This window comes from Rattus rattus, chromosome 3 (assembly GCF_011064425.1).
Source record: "Rattus rattus isolate New Zealand chromosome 3, Rrattus_CSIRO_v1, whole genome shotgun sequence".
Lineage (NCBI taxonomy): Eukaryota > Metazoa > Chordata > Mammalia > Rodentia > Muridae > Rattus > Rattus rattus.
Window position 1 is genome coordinate 183,690,099 of NC_046156.1, and position 17,553 is coordinate 183,707,651.

The 17,553-nt window shown below is 43.5% G+C and overlaps 1 protein-coding gene across 1 annotated transcript in view; it reads right to left on the reverse strand.

The window, feature by feature from the left end:
• Cdc20b (cell division cycle 20B) overlaps positions 1-17,553 on the reverse strand; it is a 75,025-nt gene that overhangs the window by 1,096 nt on the left and 56,376 nt on the right. The window contains 6 exon segments of the mRNA XM_032897036.1: positions 378-536; positions 13,365-13,482; positions 13,971-14,096; positions 16,582-16,685; positions 16,688-16,791; positions 17,107-17,182. Of these exon segments, the coding sequence (XP_032752927.1) occupies positions 378-536; positions 13,365-13,482; positions 13,971-14,096; positions 16,582-16,685; positions 16,688-16,791; positions 17,107-17,182 (687 nt within the window).

Here is a 17,553-nt window from a genome sequence, read left to right on the forward strand (position 1 = left end):
CCCACCCTAAGCTTCAGTTCCTGCTTCTATTCCTGCCTCAGAGCTTTAAATGCTGTACATTCCTCTCAATACACGAGACCTTGACAACAGAACTCTTGCTTGGTCTCCTTCTTCTCTTCACCCCCATTTTGGCCCACAGGTAGAAAGCCTCTTCGGGACCCTGAATAACTGGGTCCCCGCTGGCGGGGACAGAAAGGGAGGGAGGGATGGGGAGGAAGGGGAGGGAGGGATGGGGAGGAAGGGGAGGGGGAAAGGGAAGGGGAAGGGGAAGGAGATAGAGAGCCCTGGGCTATGGGAAAGGAAGAAGTATAGAGAGGCCAGCCCGAAAAGAATCAGGCAAGGAAGAGTCGGATATCGCAACTTCCATTCCCAACGACCTAGTAGAGAAGGAAAGCCCGCGGAAGCATCCTCCCTAGGGCTGGCTGGGTTGGGTGACTCTTGGCACTTCCACACACATGCGGTCCCATCTGCGACAGCAGAAAATAGGCATGTCTGGTCTGGACTCAGGGCCAAATGCAGCACTCTGGCTCTGTGACCTGTAGGACAAAGAAGATGGGTCTCACATCTTGTTACAAGGGTGGCTGCTGAGAACTAATCTAAGATAGGACCGTCATCCCTCCTAGGGTAGAGTGTTCCCTGTCCACCTGCCAGGCCATTCAGGCCTGAGACTCAGCACCTGAGACTTTGCTAAGTTTCCTCTCCAGTGTTCGCTCCACCTCCACCCCTACCCCCATCCTGACCAGAGCCTTGTGGCTGTCCTAACAAATGGCCACACGATGGGTGGTTATGCACCAAAAACTGACTTTCCCACAGGCTGAGGCTGAAGTGCGAAGTCTAGGGGTGGGTGGGATTCTCAGCCTTGCCACTTCCGGTTCTTGACGCAACCACCATTCCTGTTCACACCATGCCTGCCTGCCTGCCTCCATGAGAGCACAGACTCCTCTGGGTCTAGTTTTTGATTTTCCCACAAGTCATAGGACACCTAAAATTGGATTTGGGTCCACCGACATAACTGGGGACTGCTCCTGCCAAGAATCTGAAACCCACCATATAATGAAAATCACTTTGTCCTTAGACGGTCGCGTTCACAGGCTACAGGGATTTCACACCGGTATCTTTGAGGAGTGTGCCCCTCTCTCGTTAGGTTTATCTTCCACAGTCTCAGAGAGCCAACACTGGGCTCAGACGAAAGCCATCCCTTTCGGACAGGTTCCAAGAAATGAATCACATAAACAGATGCGGCTTGAGCAGAGGGACCCAAAAAACTCTTTGGCAAGTACTAGACTCGCTCGCAGTAATCTGAAGGGTGTGACTTCTGGTCTTTTATTCATCATTCCCAAAGAACATTCTCAGTTATAACTGCTTCATACGAGGTTAATACATACTTTAAAATGAAAACAGCATTTAATGGCCACACTAATTTGGGGACTCTGAATTAAAATTAAAGTCAGATCCTTATTTCAAACCTCATTTTCCTTGAGGGCTTCTTATGCACTGGAGGGGTTGTGAAGATGAGGCTATCACAGGGTAGCATTCCTCAGCCTCTCCTGCAGCCCTTTGACTTCAGCACGCTAAGGTATCCACTGACCTAGCCTAACACAACAGTCCGTGGCCCCGATAATCAAATCCCTGGGCCAAAATAGACAAAAATAATTCCATGAGAAGAGACTTGGAGAATGTGAGAGAGAACTCAGCCAGAGAAGGCTCAAGTGGGAAGGTATGTGATGACACAATGGAATCCCAACGGGAAGAGGGGGTAGTCTCTTCCTAACACCAGGATTTCTTCCAAATCAGCTGAGAGAGGGACTCTGAGACATCATCTCTAGTACAAGTGCTTCAGCACAGAGTGGGTAGCGCTACTCAGACCCGAGGGAGACGTAACCTAGACTCTCAGGGTCTTCTTGTGCCCACGCGTCACTCCTTTGTACACACACAACACAGACGCCAGTAAGAACCAGGCATGGGACTGGTCCTGTGGGTGTTGGTATATAAAATTAGGTTCACAGAAGTAATATAGCTCCAAACTCTGTAAATGAATAAAATGATGCAGGAATAATAAACATTGCACACAAGGGCACACCACTCTTAACAGCAGAGCCAGAACTAGGGCCAGTTCAATGCCCTAATATTAGGCCAAACTCCATGGAAAATCGCTTTTCCTATTGAAAGCCATTAGTTAAACATATATGTGTGTGTGTGTGTGTGTGTGTGTATTATATATGTGTGTGTATATGTATATAATATATATTGCTTTACATATTAAACATATATTATATATAAAACAAAATAGATAATATATACATATATTTTATATATAAACATTTTATATATACATTTTATATACGAAATGTGTTTTATATATGTGTGTGTGTGTTTTAAAAAGACATTAAAACCAAGAACTGGAGAGATGGCTCAGCAGTTAAGAGCATTTACTGTTCTCTTAGAGACCTGAATTGAATTTCGGCTCCCATGTCAGCCAGTTCACAACTGCCTATAATTCCAGTTCCCGAGGGTCCAACGCCCTATTCTGGCCTCTGAAAGCACCCGCACTCACATGTGAATAGACTCGGCCACATGCACACATAATTTAAAACAAATCTTCAAAAAATAAACGAAAGGATATAGAACCTTACACCAAAACTTTTCAATTACTTTAGCCTATTTCTTCTCGTTTTAAAAATCTAATTTTATTGATAGATTTATGTTGTTTATTTTTGAGTGCTCCAGGACATGTACAAGAAAGTTGTCTTTTGTACAAGTGGGAGGTAAAGTAACTTTAGAACTAGGAAATTTTTAGCTGTAGAATAGCATACTTGCCCAGCACGTGCCAAGCCCTGGCTTAATCCCAAGTCCAGCATGGAAGAAAGGAACAGAAAGAGGAAGGAGGAAAGGAGGGGGAGGGAGATAGGAAGGGGGAGGGAATAAGGAGGGAGGGAAAGGAGGGAGGGAAGAAGGGAGGAGGGGGGGAAGGAGAAGAGAAGAAAGACAGAAAGATGGACAGGAAAGAGAGAAGAAAATCTGTATGCATAATCAATTCACAAATTTAACTTTAACAATTAATTTTAGAAGCTCACTCTACAATGTCTGTCTCTTGGGGCTGGGAAGATGGCTCAGCAGCAAAATCCTTGCACTATCCCTGTAGCACCCAGCACCCCTGTGGGGTAACTTACCACCTGCAGCTGCAGCCCCGGGGAGCCCAGCCTGTCTCACCCCAGGGCACCTTCACTAGCAGGTGCACATATCCACAGATACAGGAGCATAATTAAAACGTAAAGCCCTGTTACAGAGCATAGCCTTTTAGCGTCACTCCCGAACTGCTCCAAGTAATTTTGCAACTATCTTTCTTCATCTATCTTTTTTCAACTATCTTTCTGGACAAAAATCTGTCTATCAAAAGAAATACTGAACAGTTGCAGTGTTAAATTCACACAGAAAATTGTCACCTAGGGATCTCTCTTGCCTAAAGTTAAACATTCCCACGGCTTCCCATTCACGAAGTTCGAGGGGCAAGATCTTTAAATGAACACTGCTAACTTAAAATAATGCTTTTTGTCCACCCTAAGGATAAAGTCTTTATTATATTCAATGGACAAAATGAGCAATTAAAAATGCCTTATTTGCCAAGCAACCAGAGCTTCCAGGGACTAAGCCACTACCCAAAGACTATTTGGAACCCTGGACTCTGACCTCATAGGTAGCAATGAATATCCTAGTAAGAGCACCAGTGGAAGGGAAGCCCTGGGTCCTGCTAAGACTGAACCCCCAGTGAACTAGACTGTTGGGGGAGGGCGTGCAATGGGGGAGGGTGGGGAGGGAACACCCATAAGGAAGGGAGGGGGAGGGGGATGTTCAAAAGGGAATAACACTCAAATGTATATAAGAAATATTCAAGTTAAAAAAAAAAAGATCAAATTGTAACTAAGCAAAAAAAAAAAAAAAAATTGTAACTAAGCAAAAAAAAAAAATGCCTTATTATCCACCATGTGTTAAAAAGAAAAAAATAAAGGGGAATAGCAAAGGGGGTAAATCCCAAAGATTTTCCAAAGTGAGGTTAAAAGCTAGCTTGACTTAATTAAACAGAAACTTTTAGAGAAATGACACTTGGGGGAGGACAGTGTGTTCTCAAAGCCCCTTAAACTCATCAGTGACAGTCTTAACTTACGAGGTAGTGAGAAATGACACGTTTCCCTCAGACAAAGATATTCTTTTGAGGGGAGGTTGTGGCTTCAAATTCTCAGAATATTGTTGCTGGGCGAGCTGCAAGTTTTGTTTTCTGTATGAGTATTATCAGTGACACTACATATTGATCCTTTGCCGTGAACCATAGAAGCCACATCAAAGCTCACTTGCAAGCTAGAAAGTCACCTGCACCAGGTATCTTTTTCAAACAATCAATTAATTTTTGAGAATTTTATACAGTGTAATTTGATTATAGTCACCCCAGCTCCTCTCAGATCCGATTTTGCCTTCCCATTCACTTACAAATTCCTGTCATGTTTTTTTAAAATATCTCCCTGAGTGCAATTTGTGCTGGCCCTATACTCATGAGTGTGGGACCATCCACCATACCTTGGCTACCACACCTTGATCACCACATCCTTCATAAAACAAAAACTGGACCCTCCTTCCCCCATGAGCCAAGCCTGTCGATTGTGTCTCCACTGGCTTGACCTTATGCAGGTTCTTTTCAGGAAGCCTCAGCTACAGTGAGCTCAGAAGCACAGGGAGCCTATCCTGTCCTGTGACAGTTTCCGATCTCTGGGTCATAAAACCTCCTACCTGTTCCTCCTCAATGGTCCCTCCTACTCCTGGTTGTTTTCTTTTGTTTATTTGTTTATTTGGGGTTTTTGTTTGTTTTTTTATTCCTCTTCTTTTCTTGGATATTTTCTTTATTTACATTTCAAATGTTATCCCCTTTCCTGACTTCCAATCTGAAACTCCCTATCCCATTTCCTCTCCCCCTGCTTCTATGAGGGTGCTCCTCCACCCACTCCCTCCCTACTACCTGCCCTGACATTCCCCTACACTGGGGCATCCAACCTTCACAGGACCAAGAACTTCTCCTCCCACTGATGATGCCCAACAAGGCCATCCTCTGCTACATATGTGGCTGGAGCCATGGGTCCTTCCATGTGTACTCTTTGGTTGGTGGTTTAGTCCCTGGGAGCTCTGGGGTGTCTGGTTGTTGATATTGTTGTTCTTCCTATAGGGTTGCAAGTCCCCTCAGCTTTTTTTTTTCTTCAGTCCTTTCTCTAACTCCTCCATTGGGGACCCTATTCTCAGTCCAATGGTTGGCTGTGAGCATCCACCTCTGTATTTGTCAGGCTCTGGCAGAGCCTCTCAGAAGACAGCTATATCAGCATGTACTTCTTAGCATGAACAATAGTGTTTGGGTTTGGTGGCTATATATTTATAGACTGAATCCCCAGGCGGGGCAGTCTCTGGATGGCCTTTCCTTCAGTCTCTGCTCTACACTCCATCTCTGTATTTCCTCCTGAGAGTATTTTGTTCCCCCTTCTAAGAGAGACTGAAGCATCCATACCTTGTTCTTTCATCTTCTTGAGGTTCATGTGGTCTATAAACTGTATCTTGAGTAGTCCCAGCTTATCAGTGACTGCATACCATGTGTGTTCTTTTGTGATTGGGTTACCTCACTCAGGATATTTCCTAGTTCCATCCATTTGCCTAAGAATTTCATGAAGTCATTGTTTTTAATAGATGAGTAGTACTCCATTGTATAGATGTACCATATTTTTTTTATCCATTCCTCTGTTGAAGGACATCTGGGTTCTTTCCAGCTTCTGACTATTATAAATTAGGCTTTTTTGAACATAGTAGTATATGTGTCCTTGTTATATGTTGGAGCATCTTTGGAGTATATGCCCTAGAATGGTATAGCTGGGTCCCCAGGTAGTACTATGTTCAATTTTCTGAGGAACCCCCATACTGATTTCTATTCAAGCTGTGGTTGTACCAGTTTGCAATCCCACCAACAATGGAGGAGTGTTCCTCTTTCTCCACATCTTCGCCAGTATCTGCTCTCACCTGAGTTTTTGATCTTAGCCATTCTAACTGGTGTGAGGTGGAATCTCAGGGTTGTTTTGTACATTTCTTTAGGTGCTTCTCAGCCCATTTGATTTTCCTTAGTTGAGAATTTTTTGTTTAGCTCTGTAACCCATTTTTAATAGAGTTTATCTGGAGTCTAGCTTCTTGAGTTCTTTGTATATTTGGATATTAGCCCTCTATCAGATGTAGGATTGATAAAAATCTTTTCCCAATCTATCGTTTGCCATTTTGTCCTATTGACAGTGTCCTTTGCCTTACAGAAGCTTTGCAATTTTATGCTGTTCCATTTATTGATTCTTGGTCTTAGAGCATAAGCCATTGGTATTCTGTACAGAAAATTTACCCCATGCCTATGTGTTTGAGCTTCTTCCCCACTTTCTCTTCTATTAGTTTCAGTGTATCTGGTTTGTGTATAGGTCCTTGATCTACTTGGACTTGAGCTTTGTACAAGGAAATAAGAATGGATCAATTTGCATTTTTCTACATGTTGACCAACAGTTGAACCAGCACCGTTGGTTGAAAATGCTGGGTCTTAGGTCTCCAACTGCATATGTAGTAGAGAATAGCCTTGTTGGGGTACTAGTGGAAGGGGAAGCCCTTTGTCCTGCCAAAGTTGGACCCCCAGTGCAGGGGAATATTGGGGGGGATGTATAAGGGGAATACCCGTATGGGAAAGGGGGAGAGAAGGGAATGGGAGCTTATGGACAGGAAACCGGGAAGAGGAATAACATTTGAAATGTAAGTAAAGAAATATATCTAATAAAAAATTTTTAAAAAAAGAAAATGCTGGGTCTTGTTATCACTGGATGATTTTAGCTCCTTTGTCAAAGATCAAGTGACCATAGGTATGTGGGTTCATTTCTGGGTCTTCAATACCATACAGTTTTTATCACTATTGCTCTGTAATACAGCTGGAGGTTAGGGATGGTGATTCCCCCAGAAGTACTTTAATGGTTGAGGATACTTTTCACTATCTTGTTTTGTTTTGGTTTTCGTGGTTTTTTGTTTGTTTGGTTGGTTGGGTTTTTTTGTTTTGTTTTGTTTTGTTTTTTGGTTTTTTTTTTGTTATACCAAATAAATTTGCAAATTGCTCTTTCTAATTCTGTCAAGAATTGAGTTGGAATTCTGATGGGGATTGCATTAAATCTGTAGATTGCTTTTGGTAAGATGGCCATTTTTACTATATTAATCCTGCCAATCCATGAGCATGGGAGATCTTTCCAGCTTCTGAGAGTCTTCTTCAATTTCTTTCTTCAGAGACTTGAAGTTCTTGTCATACAGATCTTTCACTTGCTTGGTTAGAATCACATCGAGGTATTTTATATTATTTGGGACTATTATGAAGGGTGTCATTTCCCTAATTTCTTTCTTAGCCTGTTTATTCTTTGAGTAGAGGAAGGCTACTGATTTGTTTGAGTTAATTTTATATCCAGCCATTTGCTGAAATTGTTTGTCGGACTTAGTAGTTCTCTGGTGGAATTATTGGGGTCACTTAAGTATACATCTGCAAATCATCTGCAAATAGTGATATTTTGATTTCTTCATTTCCAATTTGTATCCCTTTGACCTCCTTTTGTCGTCTAACTTCTCTAGCTAGGATTTCAAGTACTATATTGAAAAGGTAGAGAGAGAATGGGCAGCCTTGTCCAGTCCCTGATTTTAGTAGGATTGATTCAAGTTTCTCTCCATTTAGTTTGATGTTGGCTACTGGTTTGCTGTATATGGCTTTTACTATGTTCAGGTATGGGCCTTGAATTACTGATCTTTCCAAGACTTTTATCATGAAGGGGTGTTGAATTTTGTCAAATGCTTTCTCACCATCTAATAAGATGATCATGTGGTTGTTTTTCTTTGAGTTTGTTTATATAGTGAATTACATTGATGGATTTTCATATATTGAACCATCTCTGCATCCCTGGGATGAAGCCTACTTGATCATGATGAATGATTGTTTTGATGTGTTCTTGGATTCAGTTTGCAAGAATTTTAGTGAATATTTTTACATCGATATTAATAAGGGAAATTGGTCTGAATTTCTCTTTCTTTGTTGGGTCTTTGTGTGGCTTAGGTATAAGTGTAATTGTGGCTTCACAGAAGGAATTCGGTAGCTCTCCTTCTGTTTCTATTTCGTGAAATAATTTGAAGAGTATTGGTATTAGGTCTTCTTTGACAGTCTGATAGAATTCTGCACTAAACATGTCTGGTCCTGGCTTTTTTTTTGGGGGGGGAGACTTTTAATGACTGCTTCCATTTCTTTAGGGGTTATGGGACTGTTTAGATGGTTTATCTGAACCAGATTTAACTTTGGTACCTGGCATCTGTCCAGAAAATTGTCCACTCTATCAAGATTTTCCAGTTTTGTTGAGTCTAGACTTTAATTACCATTCACTTGTGGATGGGAACAAGATTAAGTTGTGTGTCTTCTGTTGTAGGGGGAGAATCTTTTTAATTAATGATTCTCCCCCAAAGAATTATAGTGTGATTCACAGGGTGAGCCTTTGTAAAGGTGTGGCCCTCATCCAAAACCTTTCTTTCAAATGTTTTGGCCAAAACATATTGTCAAAGTTAATGTTACATAGCAACCTTATACCTAGTCATCTACACATAATTTACAGTATGTTATAGAGAAAAGTGTATGTCTATAATAAAAGGTTCACAAAATCACATTTATTTTTTTCATCTGTCTCATTCTCTATAGGGTATTCAATTCTATTATGCTATTTCATATTTTTGGGTTTTGTTTGGTTGGTTGGTTGAGCTTTGGGCTTCATTTTTGTTTTGTTTTGTTTGCTTGCTTACTTGTTTTTAATGTTTTGAGACACTCTTATTATGTAACCCAGGCTTGCCTAGAACTTTTATCTAGCTGAGGCTAGACTTGGATTCCTGCTCTTCCTACCTCCATCTCCTCCATCTCCTGCATGCTGGGACCACAGGTATATGGCTCCACTCCTGGCTATTTCCAAGAGGAGTGCTAGTGCTGATCTTGACCCATGACACATTCGTAACCCAGTGCTTCATGACCCCACTTTTAAAACGCCCTAAGCCAGAGTCCAGTCACAGAATGTGTGCTGTGCTAAAAGATCTGTCCTTTCCCCACAAAAAGAACAAGGACTCTGTAAGGTAAATCTCCCATTCCCATGTACTGTATGGAAACATCACCTGTCATTAAAAATCTAATGGCCTATAAACTGAGGCAGGATTAGAAGGCGAGGAGGCTTCTGGTTGGAAAAGAGTCAGGCAAGGAGAGAAAACACACACACACACACAGGGGGGGAGAGAGAGAGAGAGAGAGAAACACGGGACAAGGGTGGCTTAAGTCTGAGCTGAGGAGAGGAAAATAGTCATGTAGCTGAATTCAGATTAAAATAAATGGGATGATAAGAAGTAGTTGAGGAGCAAGCCTAGCTTATGGCCTAGGCATTTATTAGTACATTAAGCCTCTAAATTGTTATTGGAGAAATGAGGTGTAGGTGGAAAAGCCTGTGGTTATAGGACTCACAGTGAAACCACATAGAATTACTAAGTGAAGAAACCGGGGTCATGGGCTCCTCAGGCACTGAGTACCACACCCCTGTCCTCTCAAGGGTTCACAACAGGCAGGAGGCACCCAAACCTTTAAGAAGTCCTTGGGTTGGAGGCGGGGGATGGAGGGGGACTATTCTTGTTTAACCCAGAACTCCAATTACATCTGGGTACAGCATTATGTTCCGTGTAAAACTGTCCTGCTGGAAATATTGTATTAGAAAAGGAACTGCCAGGTTTGTGATGAAAATTAGAATCTGGGGACTCAAAGGTAACCATATCTTCAGGAGGGTAGATGCTACAAGGACTCTTTGGATTAATTCTAAAGACAGAAAAGAAAAAAGTCAGGAAGGTTCAAACCTGAAGTACTTACAGCTTAAGGCCTAAGCAACAAGAAATGGACCTCTGGCCTTTGTTGTTTATTTATTGCTTGTGATAGGGTCTCACTATGAAGCCCAGCGGACTCCAAACTTGCTCTGCAGCCTCGGCCAGACTTGAATTTATGATTCCTCTACTGTGCTTGTCAAATTCTGGGGTTACAAGTAGGCACCATCCTGCCTGGCAAGCCTAAGTTTATTTATTTGGTTGTTTTTTATTCCAAACATATATAATAATATCTGAGCATCTATGATTCTGCCTAGGGCTTACTTAGCTACAAGAAATATATGTGTTAAAGAGTAGGAAACCAGCCTGCTCTACAGAGTGAGTTCCAGGATAGCCAGTGTTACAGAGAGAAATACTGTCTTGAAAAAAAAACAGAGAGAGAGAGGGGGGGGGTCTGGGTTTTATGGCTTAAAATATTTCTTCACTTCTCTGATCTGAAACGCCTTGGGGAATTAGAATTAAAAATACAGAAAGAATCAATTCATGTTCCTCCCACACCAACAAAGTGGCTCTGTCAAGAGTAGCCTGGGACAGATCAGAAAGACGAATGCCACATGTCCCCTCACATGCTGATCTTCATTTTCAATCTTTTGACCTCTGCATTTCTCCTGAAGTACAGATAGAAGTAACTAGCAAACAGCCTTGGTGTGAGACACCTTAAGCCAGGAGGACGGCAGAACTTGAGAGATGCAAAAACAGAGACAGGAAATCTCCGAGATGGAAACATTGAGGAGGGATGGATGGGAGATGGGAGAGGCTAAGGGAGAGGGTAACTGGAACTAAGGACATATGGGAAAGTCTTATTAGATTTACAACTTTGTAAGGCAATTAAAAATACAAGATGCAGAGATCACAAGAGGCAGAAGAAGGCAGGAGGGCTGTGAAATGCTGACATCTGAGCACAGTTTACCCAGAATAGTCCTGACTCCATAGCAGCCAAGAGAGCTTGCAACAAGCCTATGCAAGACTGAATCATCATAGTCAGTCAAGGATGAGGCAGATGATTATGGAACCCACCCCTCCCTGCTCAACTGTTGACTATCAATGGATTCTGGGGCAGTCATTGTCTTCAACTGTGTACCCACCAAGAGGCCCATCAGTCTCCAAGCAATACTTCCAAACCCATCTTCACATAAACAATCCTGGTTAAACACAGTGCATTCTCAAAACGAAATGACATGAATGTGGGGCTGGAGCAATGGCTCCCTGGTTAAGAGCACTGGCTGCTCTTGCAGAGGTCCTGAGTTCAGTTTCCAGCATCCACATGGTGGCTCACAACCATCCTTATCTCCAGTTCCAGGGGATCTGACATGCTCTTCCGATCTCCAGGGGGCATGTCCATGATGCATATTCATACATGTAGGCAAAACACTCTTGCACATATAATAAAAATAAATAAGTCATCCCAGGTGTGGGGAACACACCTTTAATTCCAGCACTTAAGAGGCAGATCTCTGTGAGTTCTGGGAAAGCCAGAGGTATGCAGAGAAATGCTGACTTGAATACATACATAAACACACACACACACACACACACACACACACACACACAGAGGTATACACAAAATATGAATGTGAGGAGGGAATGGGTTGGAAGCAGGAATAATAATAATAATAATAATAATAATAATAATAATAATAATAATAGGACTAAAGAGGGAATTTAGATATGGTAAGGGCTACCATACCCTTACCATAGGTATACATGTATGAAACTGTTAAAGAAAAAAGCCAATAAAAGTTATTTTTAAAAGGGGTTGTCTGAGTGGCTCAAGATGTGGTTTGATGGTGGTGTTTGTCAGGCATGGAGACAATCCATCCCCCAGGACAGTGTGGAGAGAATGAACACGAACATATTGGTCCCCTAGTTCTCACAGATCAGAAAACAGCGTAACCACTGAGGAACAGAGAGGTGTTCTGGGGTGGTCTAGAGTCACACCACAGAAGGAAGTCTGTATGATGGGAAACAATGTGTGGGAGAAACTCCAAAAGAGTCATGGCATGAGCTCTACCTAGCTTTTATGCATGATAGATTTCCACATGTCTCCTCACATGTGGAAAGCCGCAATAACATTCGCCACCACAAGATGGCGCTGGCTTCCGCCACGCCAGCCCGACTTCCTTTCAGGAAGCTAGCTGTGTGCGCATGTGCAAGAGTGTGTTCGTGCCAGGTCTTTGCCAACTCCGGGGCGTGCCTATGAGATCATGGGTAAGTGACCAATCAGGTGTGGATGCGCCGCGCTAGGGTGTATATAAGCCGTGCCATTCTGGGGCTCGGGGTTCTCCTCTTCAAGATGTAATAAACGCTTTGCTGCAGAAGGATCCTGGTGTCCGCGCGTGCGTTCCTGCTGGCGAGACGTTGGGCGCGCGACACTCACACAAAAGTATAGGCTTCCAGGAAAACAATGTCACCTATGTATTCCCTACATCCCCATAAAACATAAGATACATACAAGATGTGTAAGAATAAAGGGTGAGCACAGCAATCCCTGGGATCAGTCTAAAGGCAGGGCCAAGGGGAGAGTGGAAAACAGGAATATATCCTCAAATGCACAAGGTCCAGACCACGCCCCTGATCAGCTCCCTCCTCAGCCTCAGTTGGCATTTTATCTCCAGGGCAGGGTAGGAGATATACCAACTCCTTTATAATTCCAGGAGTGAGACCCCGAGGACAGGAGTGGGTTGTCCGTCCTCATCATGAATCTTTGTGTCAGGAAAGACCCCAATAAAAGTTTGTAGAACTAAAATGAAAAAGAATAGCAGTCTGGCTCTCGGGGCATGGCTCAAGGACAGAACACAAATCCATTCACAAGTCCATGATCCCCAGCAGTGACTGCAGAAAGGAAGGAAGGAAAGGAGGGAGGGAGGGAGAGAGGGAGGGAGAAGCAATGTGCTGTGAAGCCGACTAGAGATGCATCCTCAGCAGATCCAGAAGTCTCTCTGATGGGGAAGGGAGTTGGGTTGCCACACAGAATCCTCAGTTCTCCACAGAAAGGTCTGGTGTTAGCCCTACCTAACTACATGTATTTGCAGAGGATGCCTCCTGCTTCTCTGTGGCTCCCTAGCACTGTCTCACCTTCCAGCTCTCCTGTCTTCACACTGCTAGAGTCTCTTCAAAATAATCTATGATGCTAAATCTGGAAAAACTGCCCAAGATCGCCGCTGACTAAAGCATACACATCTTCAGGGAAGAGGAACCTGGACACTTTCAAGAGAGAGACAAGTATGATCAAATTTAACAACATTTATCTCTATGCTCTGAGGTGGGGGTGGGGGTAGGATTTGGCTCCCTGTTCATGTTGAAAAAATCAAAGCACCAGTCTCTCATCAGAGCTTCCCACGTGGTGGCAGTACACTTCGCCATGGCTAGGGAGGGATGTGGCACTCACTCACCAAAGAACCCACAGGACCTGATCAGTGTGGAGCAGGTCCACAGTGCCACATCATTCTTGGGAGCACCTTGGCCAGTTGCAATCTCCTTTGTCTTAGGTAGCCAGATGAGGGAAAATATCTACAGTGAGGATCACAAAACAGCAGATGCTAGCAACTTCTGATGAAGGTGAATGTGCCTAAATTGATTCTCAGCTATATTCTGCTCTATTCTCCTGTCCTCCAGCCTCAGCAAAGATTGGGTATTTTTAGAAATTATATCCATCCTGAGGGAGTTTATCACAAGGCATCCAAAGACCAAGGCTCCAGTGCAATGAGCCGGGAAATTTAAATGAATTGTGCTCGCTGGCCAGGGGTAGCCAGACTACACACGAGCTTCCGAGTCAAACTATGGTGAGAAAGCAGAGAAGGAAGAGATGGAGGGAGGGGGGAGGGGAGGAGAAGTACACACCGGACTAACGTTGGACACACTAAGAGATTGTAGAAAAAGCACAGAATTGGAATTCCTTTTGGATTCAGAAAGTAAGGAAGGGTGCAATCCTACATTCTATCGTAAATTGTCTTCATAAGATTATAGATTTGGGGTGAAGACGAACTCCAGACACTTACCTGTGAGTGTGTGCTTGGAGTCTGAATGCTCCTCTCTGTATTTACATCCAAAATATGTAGGCATCCGTCCTCCATTCCTCTTCCAACGGCAAGGACCTCAGATTGCCAGGAACACCACTGCATGGCCTATAAATGTTCCAAATAATAACACAGGTAGGTGAGCCCTGGGGAAAGCGAGCTGGAGAAAGGTGCGCAGGTAGCCCAAGTCAAGAGGCCTGCAGCTGCAGCACTCTACCAGGTGAGGGCAATGTACCCTTCAGAAAGTATTCCCCAGGGACGAGAAGCCTGCTGAAAGGGGAGATGCCTAATGGAATATTTCCCTACACTATGCTAACAATTGCCCGGACTTTTAGTATAGGAAAAAAACCCTACAAAACAGCACAATTGAAAGCCTGCAAGCTCCACACTGGCCGAGCAGAACACTGGGCTGGACAAACTCTGGGCTCTTCTCAAGTCTCACTGAAGTGCAGCCTCTGCTTTATCCACTGGAGTCTTCGTCTTCCAGAGAGTGGTGAGTAAAAGAGGGCTGCACAATTCAAACCGCAGGCCTCTCGAGTCCTAACACACCTCGGAAGACCGATGTATCCACAAATGACTCTACTCAGCTGAAAACTCAGGAGCAGCATCTCAGCGGCACTGATAGCTGAGACGACAGGTAGCTTCTGAAGAGAACTTTTATAACTACTTCAGCGACATCCCTCTGCAAATCTCCCCATCATCCCAGTTCCCAATCTCACTTTTGCATATTATTTTCTGTGCATAAAAGCGTTTCACTGAGTAGCAAATATTGGGTTTACACTGATTTGTTCTCCTATTGATTATTATCTAAAACCTTTCTGTTTTAACATTTATGTGTACGTGGGTACGTATGTTTGTGCACACACATGTACCTGAGGAGGCGGGAAGAAAATGTTGGATCTCCTGGAACTGGAGTTACAGGACTTGTGGGCGGTGTTGCGGCTCCTCTGTAAGAGCAGCAGGCTCTCTTACTGCTCGGCCATCTCTCCAGGCCCCTGAATTACCATTTTTACCAATCTCACTGCACTCCATCAGTCTCTGCTGTCCTAACGCTGCACTCATTTTTTGGGTTTGGTTTGTATAGGGTTAGCTGACATTTTTAAAGAGAAGTGAGTTGTTTTGTTTGTTTTATATTTCACTTAGAATTTGCTGTCTCACACACTCACACACCACACATACCACACACACACACACACACCACACACACACACACACACCACACACCACACACACACACCCCCCACCACACACCACACACACACACTCACACAACACACCCCACCCCCCCCCCCACACACACACCCCCACACACACACACACACCACACCCCACACACACACACACACCATACACACACACACACACACACACCACACACACAGACCACCACATACCACACACACACACACCACACACCCACCCACACCCCCACCCACACACACACACACACCGCACACACACACACACACACACACACACACACACACACACACCACACACACACACACACACACACACACACCACACACCACACACACACACACACACACACACACACACACCACACACACACACACACACACACACACACACACACACACACACACACACACACACACCACACACACACACACACACACACACACACACACACACACACACACACACACACACACACACACACTGCACACTTTTTGTTTCTGACAAATATCTTTAGATAAATTTCAAATTTCAAAACTATGGACATAATAATTTTCCAAACAATTATAAATTTTTAAAGCACCAGCACCAAAAAGCATACTATTTTATTCCTGGGTATTTGAAATTAACATGTAACTTAATACCCAGTGAAATGTAATTGTGAAATGACTCTGTGTGGTTTGCCTTGTGTCCTGATGCTGTGCTCCTCTAACATTTTTATAATTAGTCTTCCTTTTAACTACCTACACTTTCAGCTTTTCTTACACATTTGCATCCATTTTCTCATTATTTATTTACTTTATTCTCAAGATTTATTTACTTTATTTTACATGCATGAATGCTGTGCCTGCGTGTATGTGTATATGTGTCTGGTGCCCATGGAGGTCAGAAGAAGTACTAGATCCCACGGAAGGAGAGTTGTAGATGATTGAGACCCTAGTGGGTTCTGGAACCTGAACCCAGGTCTTTCGGAAGAGCAGCAAGTGCTCTAAACCCTATGTGTCTTCTGGGGGTTTGCCTGCTTGCTCCATAGTAAGGTAATGCAGTCTTCCTCGCTGTGTGTTTTATTGTTGTTGTTTTGTTGGTATGTGTGTGTGTGTGTGTGTGTGTGTGTGTGTGTGTATGTGTGTTCAAAGAATTGAACCTGGAACATTGTGCATTCTAGACAACTATGAAACAACCCCAGCTCTCATTTTACCTTTTATCTCATTAAATTGCACCTGTTGGCCTTGAATCTACTCTGTAATGGAGGCAGACACAAATTTCCCATCTTCCTGTCTCAGCCACCCAAATGGCAGGCCTATATCACCAGGCCTGGCTGATTTTCTCTTTTATCTGAGATAGCTGCTGGTCTCTGCTAAAAGCAAACCTAGGCAGCCATTAAATTTTTTACCTTAACTGCCGTGGACTGAGGTATAACTTTCAGTGGTGGGCCCTAGACTATGGGCCATATTGTCAATAATCCGTCATTACACCCACTGGAGAGCAGCCTGCCTTGGGTGACCATTTCAGAGCACACTCAGCCTCCTTGTGGTGAAGGGTTCCTACATGATGCTGGGCCACCTGAACATCATAGTGATGGACACGCCCCAATCTGGACCCCCTGAATTAGAGATAAAGAGGCAGGTTCATGTGTCAAAAAGAGAGAGAAAAAGCCTCACTACCTCCTAACCGTGAGAAAATGTGGAGAAACGCATAGTTCAAAACAAAGCTATGGAAAGATTAAGCCCTCTGCGGTACATTCCTCCCACTAATAACAACTATTAACTCTTGAAAAAAATCAAAATCAAACCTCTTAAAAGTAAAAACAGTTAAACTAAGTCAGGAAGTCAAAGCCTGAAGACTCAACCTACCTACCCAAAGGGTGAATGTTTCACTTTTATTTTCTTGTATGACTTTGTCCTAACCCGGCACCTACAGCAAAGCCTGGGACAGAGCCATCATCTCTGTGGTCAATGACAGGAGGGTTGGGAGGTCAAAGTGTGAGGAGAAATCTTGAACAGAAGTGAGCCAAAGAAAAGTGTCCTCCTGGTCTGAGTACAAGAACTCTCACGTGTCTCTACTTCGCAGCCAGTTGTGGGAGTGAAGAAGACACTCTGGGTAGTCTAGCAAAAGCTGAGAAAAAGGAACAGAGATTTAAAGCATCTACTTAAGTCTCAGCCTGGACTCAGAGCCACATACACGAGGGACAAACTCAGATCATGCAGTCAAGGCTGAAGAAAGGGATCTGAGATTTTAAACACAAGCCAAAGAGGGCAAGGCCAGACCTAAGAGTTAACCCTACTAAGGCAAAAGCATCAACATCCTCCAGAGGATTCAAAGGGAAAGCAATATAATATGTGTAATGCCCCGCATATGATTCAAT